At 45.5% G+C, this 15,091-nt stretch overlaps 1 protein-coding gene across 1 annotated transcript in view; it reads right to left on the bottom strand.

Moving 5' to 3' along the window:
- Positions 1-3,783: 3,783 nt before the first annotated feature.
- The window catches only part of SH3PXD2B (SH3 and PX domains 2B), a 97,957-nt gene continuing 86,649 nt past the window's right edge, over positions 3,784-15,091 (bottom strand). The window contains exon 13 of the mRNA XM_036995105.2: positions 3,784-10,282. Coding sequence (XP_036851000.1) covers positions 8,771-10,282 — 1,512 coding nt within the window. The 3' untranslated portion in view covers positions 3,784-8,770. The remainder of the gene's footprint in view (positions 10,283-15,091) is intronic.

Raw genomic sequence — 15,091 nt, forward strand, 5'->3', positions numbered from 1 at the left:
AGTATTTTGTTCTCAGGATGCTGTGAATGCTAGCACTGAAGATTGAGTTGCAGTGAGGGGTGGAGTTATAGTTGGAATTAGGGTGAGGATCAGCTAAGGGTTGCTCTTTAGGTAGAATTCAAAGTAGACTTGAAATGTGAAAGTTAATGTTTTCCAGAATTATGTGAAACACTTCTGCTAGACACTCTGTGAATGGGTTCATGGTCAAGTACATTTGAGGAACACAGTATAAATAAATCCTTTCTTAGACATTTACGCTGAATATTATTATATAAGAGACTTCAAGAAGTCCTGCAATAAAGAAACTGATTTTGTTCAATCCAGCATTTCTCAAATTAATATGTCCACAGAACACAGAGTATCTATTTGCATTTGTTCAGGAAAACAGTGTGAAAAACACCGAATGGAAGGGTTATAGATTTGGGAGCTGTGATAGTCTGTCAAGGTAAGAGCTCTAGAGTTAGATATACAAGTTCACCCTCTTACCAGCTATGACCATGGTTAAACTTAATCTCTCAGACTATTAATTTCCATACATAAAATGGGTATAATAATTCCTACCTAGAAGAATTGTAGTTAATGTTGAGATAATATCTATAAGGTACCTAACCAATAGCGGATACTCAACAGAAGTTGGACCTTTTCCCCTAATTACAGAGTTAGATCTTCTTTGAAGAGTATTTTTAAAAATTTATTGAAGTATAATTGACATATAATATCCTATTAGTTTCAGGCATACATCATAGTGATATTTCTATACATTATGGACTGTATCCCCATGGTAAGTCTAGTTACCATCTGTTACCATACAAAGGTATTACAATATTATTGATTATATTCCCCATGCTGTGCATTACATCCCCATGATTTGTTTGTTAACTGGAAGTTTGTACCTCTTAATCCCCTTCATCTATTTCTCCCCCTGAACCCCTCCCTGCTGTAGCAACCAAGTTTGTTTCTTATGAATCTGTTTGTTTTGTTTTGTTTTTAGATCCCACATAGAATTGAAATAAGGCATTATTTGTCTTTCTCTGACTTACGTCACTTATCACAATACTCTTTAGGTTCATCCATGTTGTCACAAATGGCAAGACTTCATTCTTCTTTATGGCTGAGTAATACTTCATTGTATATTTAGATTACATCATCTTTGTCCATTCATATATCAATGGAATTCAACAGATGGACTATTGGGAGACTTCAATATGGTAGGCTTCCATACCTTGGCTATCATAAATAACTGTAAAGCAATGAACATGAGGATGCATATGTCTCTTTAGATTGGTATTTTCTTTGGATAAATACCCAGAAGTGGAATTGCTGGATCATATGGTATTTATATTTTTAATTTTTTGAGGACCCTTCATACTGTTTTCCATAGTGGCTGCACCATTTTACGTTCCTACCGACAGTGTACAAGGGTTCCCTTTTCTCTACATTTTCACAACCACTTACTTCTTGTTTTTTCGTAGTAGCTAATCTGACAGATGTAAGGTGATATCGTGGTTTTGTTTTGCATTTCCCTGATGATTAGTGATGTTGAGCACCTTTTCATGTACCTATTGGCCATCTTCATGTCTTCTTTGGAAAAATGTCTGTTCAAGTCCTCTGCCCACTTTTAAATCAGGTTTTTTAAAATATTAAATTATACAAGTTCTTTATACATTTTTAATATTAAACCTTTATTGGATGTATGATTTGCAAACATCTTCTGCCAAAATCTTTTCATTTTGTTGATGGCTTCCTTTGCTGTGCAAAAGCTTTTTACTTGGATGTAATCCTATTTGCTTATTTTAGCTTTTCCCACCCTTGGCTGTGTAGACTGGTTCAAAAAAGTATTGCTATGACTGATGCTGACAACCTTACTGTTTTCTTCTAGTTTTATGGTTTCAGGTCTTACATTCAAGGCTTTAATTTTGAATTAATTTTTGTATACATGTAAGAGTGGTCCAGTTTTCCCAAGACTATTCATTGAAGAGACTTTCTTTTCCCCATTGCAGTCTTGCCTGTTTTGTCATAGATTGACCATATATGCCCCCTTTTTTTGCACTCTCTATTCTACTCCATTGATCTATGTCTGTTTTCATGCCAGTACCATACTGTTTTGATAATTATTGCTTTGTAGTATAGTTTGAAATAATGAGTGTGATATCTCGTTTTTTTCTTCTTAAGGTTGCTTTGGCTATTCAGGTGGAAGTATTTCTTGAATAAGATCTTGAATTCAGGAAATAATTACATCAGGATGAGTTTAGGATAAAGGAGACAGCTTTAGGACCAGACATGCCACACCCTAGTTATGTGAGACCTTGGTCTGATGCCTTCACCTTTCTGAAATGTATACAGTACCTTCATATGTAAAATGCAGATATCCAACTCATGCAGCACTTTGAAGATGAAGTATATGTAGAATGCCCCACAGGCCTGGAACCCAGTCAATGCTCAGAAAAATAATGGTGACATTAATAGTAATATGAGGCACCATTTCTGAAAACCTAGACTATGTCAGCCGGGATGGCTCAGTTTGGCCGTTTCTTCAAAGTGGAATATGCAGACCATTGTCTCACAATGTTCATTTAAAGGGTGCAGATTGCTGTTGATTCTTCCAGGGGATGCAGCCCCGATATGTGTACTTTGACTAGCTCCTGGCTAAATCTTATGGCCAATTAAACTTGAGACCCATTCATTAGGAGGCACGGGTTGCAAGGTGATGATGAATCACACCTGGACCAGATGGACACTGAACTAGAGAAGGGATGGGCATTCAACACCCTGGACTTGGAGCAGCGGCCTCATGATGTGAGTCTTGGGTGCACACATTCCCCACAACCCCTTAGAAGTGGAGGAGTGTTTGCAGTTGTGTACTGGATCATGTTTGGCACTGCATTCTGAAACAGTGTTAAGGGAATGGTGAGTGTGCCGATTCCAAGTGAGACCTGAAGGCAGGCAATGGGGTAAATGCCCTGAGAGAGTAGGTCAGGTTTGGATCCTGACCACAGTTCCCTTCTCCCTTCCCTTCCCATTCCATCCTGTCCCAGAGACTCGTGCCCCTGCACACCTGCCCCAGGAAGCCCATGTCATTACCAGGCGTGTTCTTATGACTATGCACTGTTGGTTTGGAAGATCTGGAGAAAACACTGCCAAGGGGAGCCTGTAACACAATTACTCCTTATACAGGGAGGGAGTAATATAGGAATGACCAAGGTCTGCCAGGTCATGCATTCTCTGAAATATTTCCTCCAAGGGAGGAACCTCTTTGAAGTTCTGTTCAGGGACTCTGCTGGTTGTGTTCTTCTTTCTCTAGGAAGGTGAGATGGTGGGATCATTTGTCTAAAGATTCACTTGGGATCAAAGCTGTTCCACATCAGGGGTTGCTTTTGCCTCGTCTCTGTCTTTGGGAAAGTAATAAAACAGCAGATGATGCCCTCCACCACCTGGAGCAGATGGCTTGGGCAGCCATGGCTGCACTCCTAACCTCCACCACACTCCTGCCCATTGGTTGGCAACACCAGCGAGAAGTCTGACTCCCTGGACATGAACTCTGCCATCTCTAGGCACAAAGCTGAGAATATGTGGGAGATACCCAGTGACTACAAGGAAGTTTCCCTTAGTTTCTGGGCAATGTAGTTCAAAGAATCAAGGTGACTGGGCCCAGAGAGAGTAGTCATCCCTATTTCTGGGCAATACCCAAAAGCAGCTCACATAGGCTTCTGATCTTGTCTAAGATGTCAGGGCACAAACTATGCATCCTTTCTTTAGCCAAATAAAATCCATAGACGCTGCATATTCACAATGAAGCTTGAAACCAGTCAAGCATTTTTTTTTATTAAAAAAAAGTCTAATGGTAAAGTGTATAATCTATACATGCTACAGCTAATTGTTCATCCCTCTCCCCCTCACATATATAGCCTCGTGTAACTTTTTGTTAAAAGGAAACAAAAACACCACCAGAATTTGTCAGTTTGCCTAGAGGGTATGAGGGGTGCTGAGATATCCAGGATCTCCAGCGTCATCCTATGAGCAGACATGAGGTGATGGGGCAACGTGGTCAGCCCCACTATTCCTGAAGGGATGCAAGAAATGGCCTAGTTACTTGGTGGTGCCCTGAAATAGGAAACGTGGGTGGTAACTAAGGTGACCGTAATTTATCAACACCCCTGAAAGAGTGAAAGGGGTGCTATCAACACTTATGTGGGCACAAAGGCGAAGACAGGCATAGGCTGGGATAAGATATGGACACACCATAGTTGTGATAGAGTGGCTTATTGCTGTAACAGGCCTGGTGAGGGCATCCCCTTTTGAACATTTACAGAAGACCTGAAAGTGAAGGCTACAGGCTGTGGCACTGGGTTTGGCCTCTGCAAGCACAACAGAAGTTGAGTCTCTTGTCCTGATTGGAGCTAAGAAGGCCGACTTTGGAGTAGAGGACAGGAACATGAAGGAAGATGTAGTGTGGAAGCATGATGAAAGGCTCCGTAACTCGGCAGGGTAGCACCAGAAACCAGACAATACCCCACGGAGCTGGACAGTCAAGTCTGTGGGTAGGACAATACGCCACGGAGTTGGACAGTCAAGTCTGTGGGTAGGGTCCTCAGTAGGTAGTCAATGAGCAGGCAGACTGCAGAGCCTCCTGGTATCAACTCTGCAACTGTCTGGGACTGTCACAGGCAGTGGTCTGTCTAGATGTCAGAGCCAAGTTAGGAGCAATTCCTTCATTTGAGGAAGGGAGTCCTGCACTCTCAGGCCTCCATGTGAGCCACTTTCCCATTCATTCAGGCCACAAAGCTTGACATCAGGTCACCTTTGGTCTGTGGGATGGTATGGCTGTTTGTGGCAAAAGCCCAGAAGGGCGGGCCTGGCCAGGCAGGGTAGAGGGCGGGTAGGGACAAGACTGCCACACCAGGCTCAGGCTGTTCTGTGCCTCCCATCACAATCCAAAGAGGAGGGCAAGACCTCCCAGGGAGCAGCCTGACCTACCACCTAGAGACTCAGGCACAATGCAAGGGAGTGAGCAAAGCCACGAAAGTTCTTGCTGTTGAGTTGCCAGATATTTGAGGGCAGGAGCAATTTCCTCTTTATTCCACTTAGTGCTGGTACTTGGTACAGGTTGAATAAATATGAGACTGTCCATTCCTCGGCCTAAGGTGCTTCCATAATTTGGGGAGGTTTGGTACCTGCCCTTTAATGTGGCAACTTTGTTTACCTATGTTCCACCTGGTACAGAGATACCCAGTGGGCTCAGAAATGTTTTTATGGCCAAAAACTTTCCCTAAGAAATTGATTACATGGGAGGTTCTGTGGTGGAGGCTTAAAATGACTACTGGAAGCCTGCCATGGGCTTCAGTAATTCCTCAGTAGGGTTTGGCATCAAAAGAGGTTTGAGCTGGAGCCCAGCTCTCCCCAAGTCCATCTGGGACAATGACACAAATCCACAAAATGGCAAAGAGATTTTGAGTGAAAAATCTGAGCAAAGGCTATTTCATCAAGCGGTGATCCTAAAACTCAGACTTTCCAAAGATCTGGTGGTGCCACAAGCTGTAGACCTGCCCTAGGATGTAAAATAAAATGGTCATTCCAAGGAAACTAGCAGGGGTGAGGAAAGGAAAAAACCCACTGCTGCCTGCCTTTGGGGCTGGCACTGAGTCTGTGACTTACTGACATGTGTGCTCATGGGCTAAGGGGAGTAGTGGCCTAAATTAAGAGGGAGGGTCACTTGCTCCTTGGAAGCACCACACACATTTCTCTGGTGATGACAGAGGAAAAAGTCTTGGGCACCAGGGAGGAAAAAATACCCTGGATTCAAGTCTCAGCCTGGTTACTATTTGGATGAAGCTGGGCATGTAACTTCATCCTCTAACCTCAATTTTCTCAAGACCGATCAGATCTGGTGCTGTGTACCTCACAGGGTTGTCACAAGGAGTAAGTAAAACAAGGGAGTAAGCACCGGTGACCTGCCCGGAGCTTGGAAGGGGAGTTAAAACTATGGCCTGGATACTTTCCATGGCCGTACCTCCAGGAGAATTCTGCATATGCTCCATGGATTGCTCACAGGATAGGGGCCATGGTCCTGGATGGACCTAAGTCCCCAGGCAAGGACAGCTAGGGAGAGCCGCTAGCCGTCAAGACCTCCCACTTCCAGTTGCCTGGAGAGGTGCCCAGCACTGTGGGAAAAGGAGCTGAAGAGGAGTCCTCAGGCTAGGGAGGTGTCCTGAGAAAGACCCGTGAACAGAGAGGAATGTGGCTTTAGTACCTTCAGTTCACATTGAAATAAGAGTACAGAGACAAACTCTTTCATCGGCAGGAAAGCTTTCTGTCCAGAGAAAGGTGGAGCCAGTCCATCAGCACCCGGCTGACCCCGGTGAGGGTGGGGAACAAGGCCAAAGACAAACTTCTTCAGTTGAATCAGTAAAGAAAAATAAAAGCTCTTAGAACCAGCCACGGAGTTGCTCGCACCCTGGTCTACTCAGCACCTAGCACATGGTAGGCACTCACAAAATCCTTGAAAAGGTCAATGAAAGCAGAAAGCAAATCAGAAAAAAAAACTAATAGTTTTATCCTTTGAAATGTAGTTGAATCCTGCATAACAGTTTCACAAAAGCTGTTTAAGCCAAAGTGGATCAAAAACTCAGGAAAACATGCTCCGGGTTCCCCTCCCTAGGGAGGGAATCTTGAATAGGTGGGTGGCTCTCTCCCAGCCTGCCTTCTTCCCCTGCCACCTCTGCCCCCGGGTTCTGGGCACAGGGCCAAGGGCAAGCAGGTGCCGCAAGAAGCACCTCAGGGCCCTGCCCCAAGATGCTCACAGACCCGAGAACCTGTATTTAAAGGTGCTGCTGTGGATCAGAGGAAAGCTCCTTCTTAGAAGCATCCAGAGTTCATGAGGCAGTGGGGGGAAGGGAAAGCAGAAGAGGGCTGTTTGCACATAAATCTTTGGCACCACAGGTGGACAGTGAGCATCCCCAGGAAAGCCGGCCTTGTGGTTCCAAAGCACTGCAGCAGATGAACACCCAGAATCAGAGACCTCGGGCAGGGCAGGGCTACTTCCTCTTCTCCTGCAGGGTAGGGGCTCTGCCCTCTCACTCCTTGGTTGCTGACAGCAGTCTGGTCCATGGGCAAGAACTCTGGACTGGGCCTGGGTCCCGATTCTAGTTCTGTCACGTAGCTGTGCCTCTATGTGCCTCAGTGAACCACACGTCAGATGGCTGGATGGGGCTGCCCTGATTCCACTCAGAGAGAGAAGAGAGGGACAGGGCATGGGAAAAAAAGGAAACTGCTCTGTGAATGCCAGAGAGAAGCAGGAAGCAGCAGCAGAGAGGACAGCAGGAGTCTGCCTGGCCCTTGAGTCCCTGTCTCCTCATGTGGCTACTGCCCACTATGCTCGCTTTGGTGGAGATCCAGTTGCTGGTCCTGGAGCCACCAGGGCTCCTTGAGGCAGGCACGTGAGACCACCTCAGCTCCCTTAGCACCACAGCTCTATTCTGCACAGGGGGCACCAGCATAAGAGCAGGAAACTGCTCTGTGGCAGCCACCAGGGCCCTGAGCATGCCTGCCATGGGGGAGCAGCAGGCGAGGGCCCAGGCAGCTTTCAGCATGTGCTACAGTGGCTTGGAAGGTGGTGGGTGTGGGAGCAGCCACCAACATCCCCTCACCAACCGCAAGGAAGCCACTTGGCCACCTGCTCCGAGCCCCCAGCTGGCTTCTCCCTTTCCCCTGCCTGGTTTGCCTCTTACAGGGACAAGGCACAGGCACCGTGGTCAGGCCAGCATACATTCAAATCCTCTTCTTCCTCTTCCTAGCCAGGGTGCCCCTGGGCACAGAGGCCAAGTTTCCTCACCTATAAAATGGGTATATTACAACAGAGGGTTGTTGTAAGGGTTAAAAATGTGAATGTAAAGTGCCAAGTACAGTGCTTGGCACCTATGAGCTACTCAGTAAAGGGGCACTTTACTTGTGAACAGCCCATTTACTCAAACATACCGAGATTCTTGCTCTAGGTAGACAAAAGCGACATGGTCCAAGGTCGGGGAGGGGTTGTTGTTGGTGGTAGATTCTTATTCAAAAGGCCCAGGGATGGACCAGAGCCTAGAGAAGGATGGTGAAGCATGCTGGGGGCTGGAACCACCCCTTCAGGACCAGTCAGGGTCCCAAGACAGAGGATGGGAGGCAGGATGGCTGAGTAGATCTCCAGGCCCACCCCTGGGGCTGCTGCATCTGGTTGAACCTGAGGGGACCACAGGCCTGAGCCCTTGAAGAGGACATTTCCCTGGTATTGGCAATGGAGCCAACTTCCATAGGGTGAAGCTCTTTCTGGTACCAGGCATTTTGGAAACTGAGTGAATAAGTCACTGGGGTTTTAGAGACACGGAAAACTTGGAACAAGCCATTGAGGATTGGGGCAGGGTGCCAGGGAGGGCCGCCCCTTACTATGTCTCATCCTAGTAATGAGAGACTCTTTCTACAGCTTCTCCAGATGATGGTTCCGGTCTTGGAGGCCTTGGAGAGTCATGGTCCCTCTGCTGGGTGGGAAGAGAAGTTGAGTGGCAATGCCACTGGCCTTAAGGCAGGGATGCTGACACGGAAAGAAGGGGGGTAGCCTCTGGGCCTCCAGGGGGTGCTGTGATGGGAAGATGGCTCTCTCTGTGGAGGGGGTTAGAAACCACAGTCCTCCAGTCTTCCTTCCTTTGAAGTTGTGTAGAGGATGATAAATTAATAGGCATATTAAATATGGGTAAAGCCAGCAGGGATGCGTGAGACCTCCAGGCAGGGAGAGAGGAGACTACGGCTTCTTTCTGAGATAATTGGAAGGAATCCACCCTTCCCAGGAGGGGGCCCCACTCAGGACCTGGCAGAACCACCAGCCACTGCTGTTTTTTTCCCTGACCTCGAACACTGTACCCTCCTGGAAGCTGCTGGTGTCTTTGTCTCCTTCAAAGTCGGCCACAGCCACATACAAAGAGTCCTTCGGGCCATTGGCATTGGGGAAGGGGGCTGCGGCCGCTTTCTCCCTGTTTTCTACCATCTTGCCCACCATCCGTGGCCCACCTTTGCCTTGCATGTCATCTTGGCCTCCTGAGGAGCTGGAGAGAAAAGGTCTGGCTTTTGGAGGAACCAGCAGGGCCCGGCCTGGGGCAGGAGCTGCCTTACTTTCACAGGCCTCCTGCTGTGGCCCTCTGACTTCCGGGAGGGGCCTGGAGGAGGTCTTCTTGGGTGGGGGTGGTCTCCGGGGCAGGACTACGGGTCTCTGCTGGGGAGCCTCTTGGACAGGGATGGGAGCATTCTTAGGCACAGGATCTGCGGTCTTGGCTGGCTTTGGAGGGGCTCTGCAGGATGTCTCCTTTGGATTGAGCCCATCCTGTTTGCCCGTTTTGTCCTGGGCGCGGCCAGGCCCCTCACCTGGGGGGAAGCTGCGGCTGAAGACCATGTCCTGGCTCTCTCCATCCAACGAGGCTTTTTCTTGGGACTTAGCAGGCCTGAGCTTGCTCCTGAGGTTGCAGATGTCCACTTGGTCTTCGCCTTGAGGTGGCTCTGTCCTGGGAGAAGGGGCTGGTTTTGGCCTGACCTGAGGTTTGGACTTCAAGAAGGGATTCTGGGGAATAGCTTCAGGCTTCTCCTCTGGGGGGTCGGGTTTGGACTTGGAGATGGGTCGGAGGTTGGGCTTCTTTACTTCCTTGGCCAGTACCTTGTGGCCACACTCCAGCCCCATTTCATTTTTCAGCTGGAACAACTTGCTTTTGTCAGGTTTGGGCTCTGGTCTCCTGTTGTCCCGGGCCGGGGGTGTGTGTTTGGCTGGGATCATCGGCAAAATCATGCCAGGAGGCTTCGGCGAGGAGCCCCGGAGCTGCTCCATCCTCTGGCGCTCCCTCTCCTGCAGCTCTCCTTCCGACTTGATGATGGATTCTTTCCGGGGAGGGAGGCTGGGCTTCTCCTCCAGTTGGGGGTCCGAGATCTCCTCATAGCCTGTGCATGAGGACATGTCTAAGGACGCCTTCCTCAGGCCCTCCTTACCACCCTTCCAGTCTTTGGACCACGGCATCCCAGAGTCCATGGCACCATGTGGTGCATCGGGCAGGGGTCGGGAGGGGCCAATGGCTTCACTGCCTGTGTTGTTCTCCATTGCTGCCACATCCCCCAGCCGGAGCTGGGTCACCTCGTTGGGCAAGGGAGCCAGAAAGTTTGGTCTTGAGGCATTGCTGGTCTTCTTATACTTGTCAATGAAGGTTGCTGGCGCCCATCCTTCCTTATCTTCAATCTGAATGTACCACCAGCCACTCAGGTTCTTCTCGATCACCTGGAAGGGAAGACAAAGGAAAGCACTCAGCAGGTCTGCTCTCAGGGCCAGCAGACCAGAATAGTCTGGGAGAACGCACCTGCACCTGGAGCTCTAAAAGCAGGGTCCTGCACCCAGCAGGTTCCCAGACAATGTCAATACTGGGCTATCTATGGGGACTTCCCTGTGTATCAGGGACATCTTATGTGAGGGTAGGTTCTTGCCTAATTTTGGATTCCCCCAAAAGCCGGCCCTGATACATGGACTTGGGTACAGGTGGTTGATTTGAGAGGAGATTTCAGGAAGTACAAGTGAGGAAACAGGGAAAGAGAAAACCAGTTATGAGCAGGTTATTGCTCTGAGTTACTGGGGATTAATCTGCCAGGGATCCTCTGAGACCATGCAGAATCAGACTCATCCCAACTGGGTGGAGACACTTAACCTCCAACTCCTAGTCCCTCCCCTACAAGACATGAACTCCCCTGCCTTTCTCGGTGGTGCCCTCAGGCAGGTGTAGGAGGTGGGAAACTTCCAGCTGCAGGGACCTGTGTGCAGCTGCAGGCCAACTCAGGTGGGCTGGGATGCATGGCAGGAACACCAGCAGTGTCTACCAGAAGTCTCGAGTTCAAGGCACAACCCATATATAACCAAAAACTAGCCTTCATCACTGCTCCTTTGGTTGAGCACCAGATGAAGCAGTTGGCTGGAGTTTCCAGGTTATGCTGTATGAAAAATGTGTATCCTTAAACACTAATGATTGAGGGGAAATCACTGCTGATGGAGATAAAACAAACTTTCATCTCATCTCCTTCTGCTGGGATACACACCTACTGGATGGAACAATAGGTGGAATCACCCATATTAGTGAAGACCTTATGTTTTCTGTGTCTCTTTTGTTCAGTATTGTGTGGTTGAATTCACAAACATTGAAGGAGCACCAACTGCATGTATTGGGCTGAACTGTGTCCCCTGCAAATTCATATACTGAAGCCCTAACCCAACCCCACAGACCTCACAATGTGACTGCATTTGGAGATAGGGCCTTTTAAGAGATAATTTAGTTAAAATGGGGTCATTAGGGTAGGCCCTAATCTAATATGACTGGTGTCCTCATAGGGAGATTAGGACCCAGAGAACATACAGAAAGAAGGATGACCATGTGTGAACACAGTGACAAGGCAGCTGTCTGCAAGCCAAGGAAAGAGGCTTCAGGAGAAACCAAACCTGAGGCAGTCTGATCTTGGACTTCTGGCCTCCAAAACTGTAAGAAAACTAACTTCTGTTGTTTAAATCCAGTCTCTGGTATTTTATGAGGGCAACTGTAGCAAACTAATACACTGTAATTTCCTGGTAGGCTCTGCATAGGGGCAGGATCTGATTAATGCTTACAAGCACCCTGTGAGATGGGGATTATCACACCATTTGACACATGCAGAAATGAACCTCTGGTGAAGCTGAGGAACCCACAGAGCATCACATAGAAAGTCAGTGATGGAGGTGGGAGTCAAGTCAGGTTGGTGGGCTTCAGAGCTGAGGCTTTACCACTACCAGACCCTGCCTGGAAAGGGGACCCTGCTTGGAAAGGTATGAATGTACTAGGGGCAAAGAAGGTCATGGGCATGGTTCTGCTATTGCACTCTGCTACCTAGCTCAGAGAGGAATGGAGGCTACAGACCCAGTGGCAGGGCTCTGGGGTCTGCAGTCCCAGTTTCTACTTCTGGCCTTTTACTGCCTGAATGGCCCTGCAAGCCACATGTCTGAGATTCCCACCACAAAATGGGAGTGATGGTAAGAACAATAATACCCACTTGCAGGATTTCTAAGATGACCACATAAGCTAATGCATACAACACTTGTTAAATGCTGAAAGATAAACGTTACTTATTATTAAATTATAGTAATAAAATAGATAAGAATAAAATAATAGAAAAAAGGAATGAAACAGAACTGTTTCTTTTGAGAAGATAAACAAAATAGACAAACCCCTAGCCAGACTTACCAAGAAAAAAAGTGGACACAAATACACCAAATCAGAAATGAAAAAAGAGTAGTTACAACCAATACCACAGAAATACACAGAATTATTAGAGAATTCTAGGAAAAAATACACACCAATAAATTGGACAACCTAGAAGAAATGGACAAATTCCTAGAAAAATACAATCTTCCAAGATCGATCCAGGAAGAAGCAGAAAATCTGAACAGATCAATTACCAGTAACAAAATTGAATTGGTAATAAAAAAACTCACAATAAAAAAAAGTCTTGGACCAGATAGCTTCACAGCTGAATTCTACCAAACATTTAAGGAAGAGCTAATACCTATCTTCCTTAAAGTATTCCAAAAAGTTGAAAAGGAGGGAATACTTCCAAACTCATTCTATGGGGCCAGCATCACTCTAATACCAAAACCAGACAAGGATACTACCAAGAGGAAAATTATCGACCAATATCCCTGATGAACATATGCAAAAATCCTCAACAAAATATTAGCAAATCAAATTAAAAAATACATCAAAAGGATCATCCATCATGACCAAGTGGGACTTACTCCAGGGACACAAGGATGGTACAATATTTGTAAATCAATCATTGTGATACACCATATTAACAAAAAGGGTGAAAACCATATGATAATTTCAACACATGCTGAAAAAGCATTTGACAAAATTCAACATCCATTCATGATAAAAACTCTCAACAAAATAGGTATAGAGGGAATGTACCTCAACATAATAAAGGCCATATACAACATGGCAAAAAGCTGAAAGCTTTTTTTCCTCTAAGATCAGGAACAAGACAAGGATGCTTACTCTTACTATTTTTATTCAACATAGTACTGGAAGTCCCAGCCATAGCAATCAGACAAGATAAAGAGATAAAAGGCACCCAAATTGGTAAGGAAGAAGTTAAACTGTCACTATTTACAGATGACATATTATACATAGAAAACCCTAAAGACTCCACCAGAAAACTATTAGAACTAATAATGGATTCAGCAAAGTTGCAGGATACAAAATTAATACACAGAAATATGTTGCATTCCTATATACTAAAAACGAACTAGCAGAAAGGGAAATCCAGAAAAAATTCCATTTACAATTGTATCAAAAAGAATAAAATACCTGGGAATAAACCTAACCAAGGACATGAAAGACCTATACTCTGCAAACTATAAGACACTTATGCGAGAAGTTAAATAAGACACTAATAAATTGAAATCTATCCTATGCTCATGGATATGGAGAATTAATATTGTCCAAATGGCCATCCTACCCAAAGCAATTTACAGATTCAGTGCAAACCCTATCAAAACACCAATGGCATTAAAGGTCCTGAATAGTCAAAGCAATCCTGAGAAAGAACAACAAAGCTAGGGTTATGCTCCAGGGCTTCCAGCTATACCAAAAAGCTGCAGTAATCAAAACAGGATGGTTTTGATTTAAGAACAGACCCATAAATCAGTGGAACGAATAAAGAGCCCAGATAAAAACTCACACATATATGGTAAATTAATATATGATAAAGGAGCCATGAATACACAATGGGGAAAAGATAGTCTCTTAAATATCTGGTGTTGGGAAACTGTACACCATGTGCAAGAGAAGGAAACTGGATCACTGTCTAACCCCATACACAAAAGTAAATTCGAAATGCATCAAAGACCTGAATGTAAGACATAAAACCACTAAACTCTTAGAAGAAAACATAGGCAAAAGTCTCTCGAACCTAAGTATGAGCAATATTTTCCTGCACACCTCTCCTCAGGTAAGGAAAGTGAAATAAAAAATCAACAAGTGGGATTACATCAAACTAAAAAACTTCTGTACAGCAAAGGGTACCTTCAGCAAAACAAAAAGGCACCCTACAGTATGGGAGAACATATTTGTAATTGAATTATCTGCTAACTTGTTAATATCCAAAATTAAATTAAGAAGTCATATGACTCAACACTAAAAAACAAATAACCCAATTAAAAAACGGATAGAGGACCTGAATAGACATTTTTCCAAAAAAGACATTCAGATGACCAATAGGCACATGAAAAGATGCTCCACATCACTAATCATCAGGTAAATGCAAATTAAAACCATAATGAGATATCACCTCACACCAGCTAGAATGCCCACAATCCAAAGTCAAGAAATAACAAGTGTTGGCAAGGATATGGAGAAAGGGGAACCCTCCTATGCTGTTGGTGGGAATGTAAATTGGTATAGCCACTGTGGAAAGCAATATGAAGGTGCCTCAAAAAACTAAAAATAGAAATACTGTATGACCCAGTAATCCTGCTTATAGGAATTTACCTGAAGAAAACAAAATCCTTGATTCAAAAAGATATATGTGCCTATATGTTTACTGCTGCATTATTTACAATAGCTAAGATATGGAAGCAGCCAAAACGTCCATCAGTAGATAAATAAAGAAGAGGTGGTACATATACACAATGGAATATTATTCTGCCATAAAAAAGAAAAAAATCCTTCCATTTGCAACAACATGGATGGACCCAGAGGGTATCATGTTAAGTGAAATAAGCCAGGTGGAGAAAGACAAATACCATACTATTTCCCTTATTTGCAGAATCTGAAAACAAAACAAAATAAATAAAATGGCAGTAGATTCATAGATACTGAGAAGTGGCTGGTACTTACCATGGGGAAGGGGCTGGGGTGGGTGCGTAGGGAGGGTGACGGGGGATAAAGGGGCACAAACATTGTCAGTCATAATATGTTGGTCACAGGGACAGTAGTACCGCATGGAGAATATAGCCAATGATTCTGTAACATCTTCCTATGCTGACAGACAGTAACTGCAATGGAGGGTGTAA

The sequence above is a fragment of the Manis javanica genome, chromosome 1, assembly GCF_040802235.1.
Source record: "Manis javanica isolate MJ-LG chromosome 1, MJ_LKY, whole genome shotgun sequence".
Classification (NCBI taxonomy): domain Eukaryota; kingdom Metazoa; phylum Chordata; class Mammalia; order Pholidota; family Manidae; genus Manis; species Manis javanica.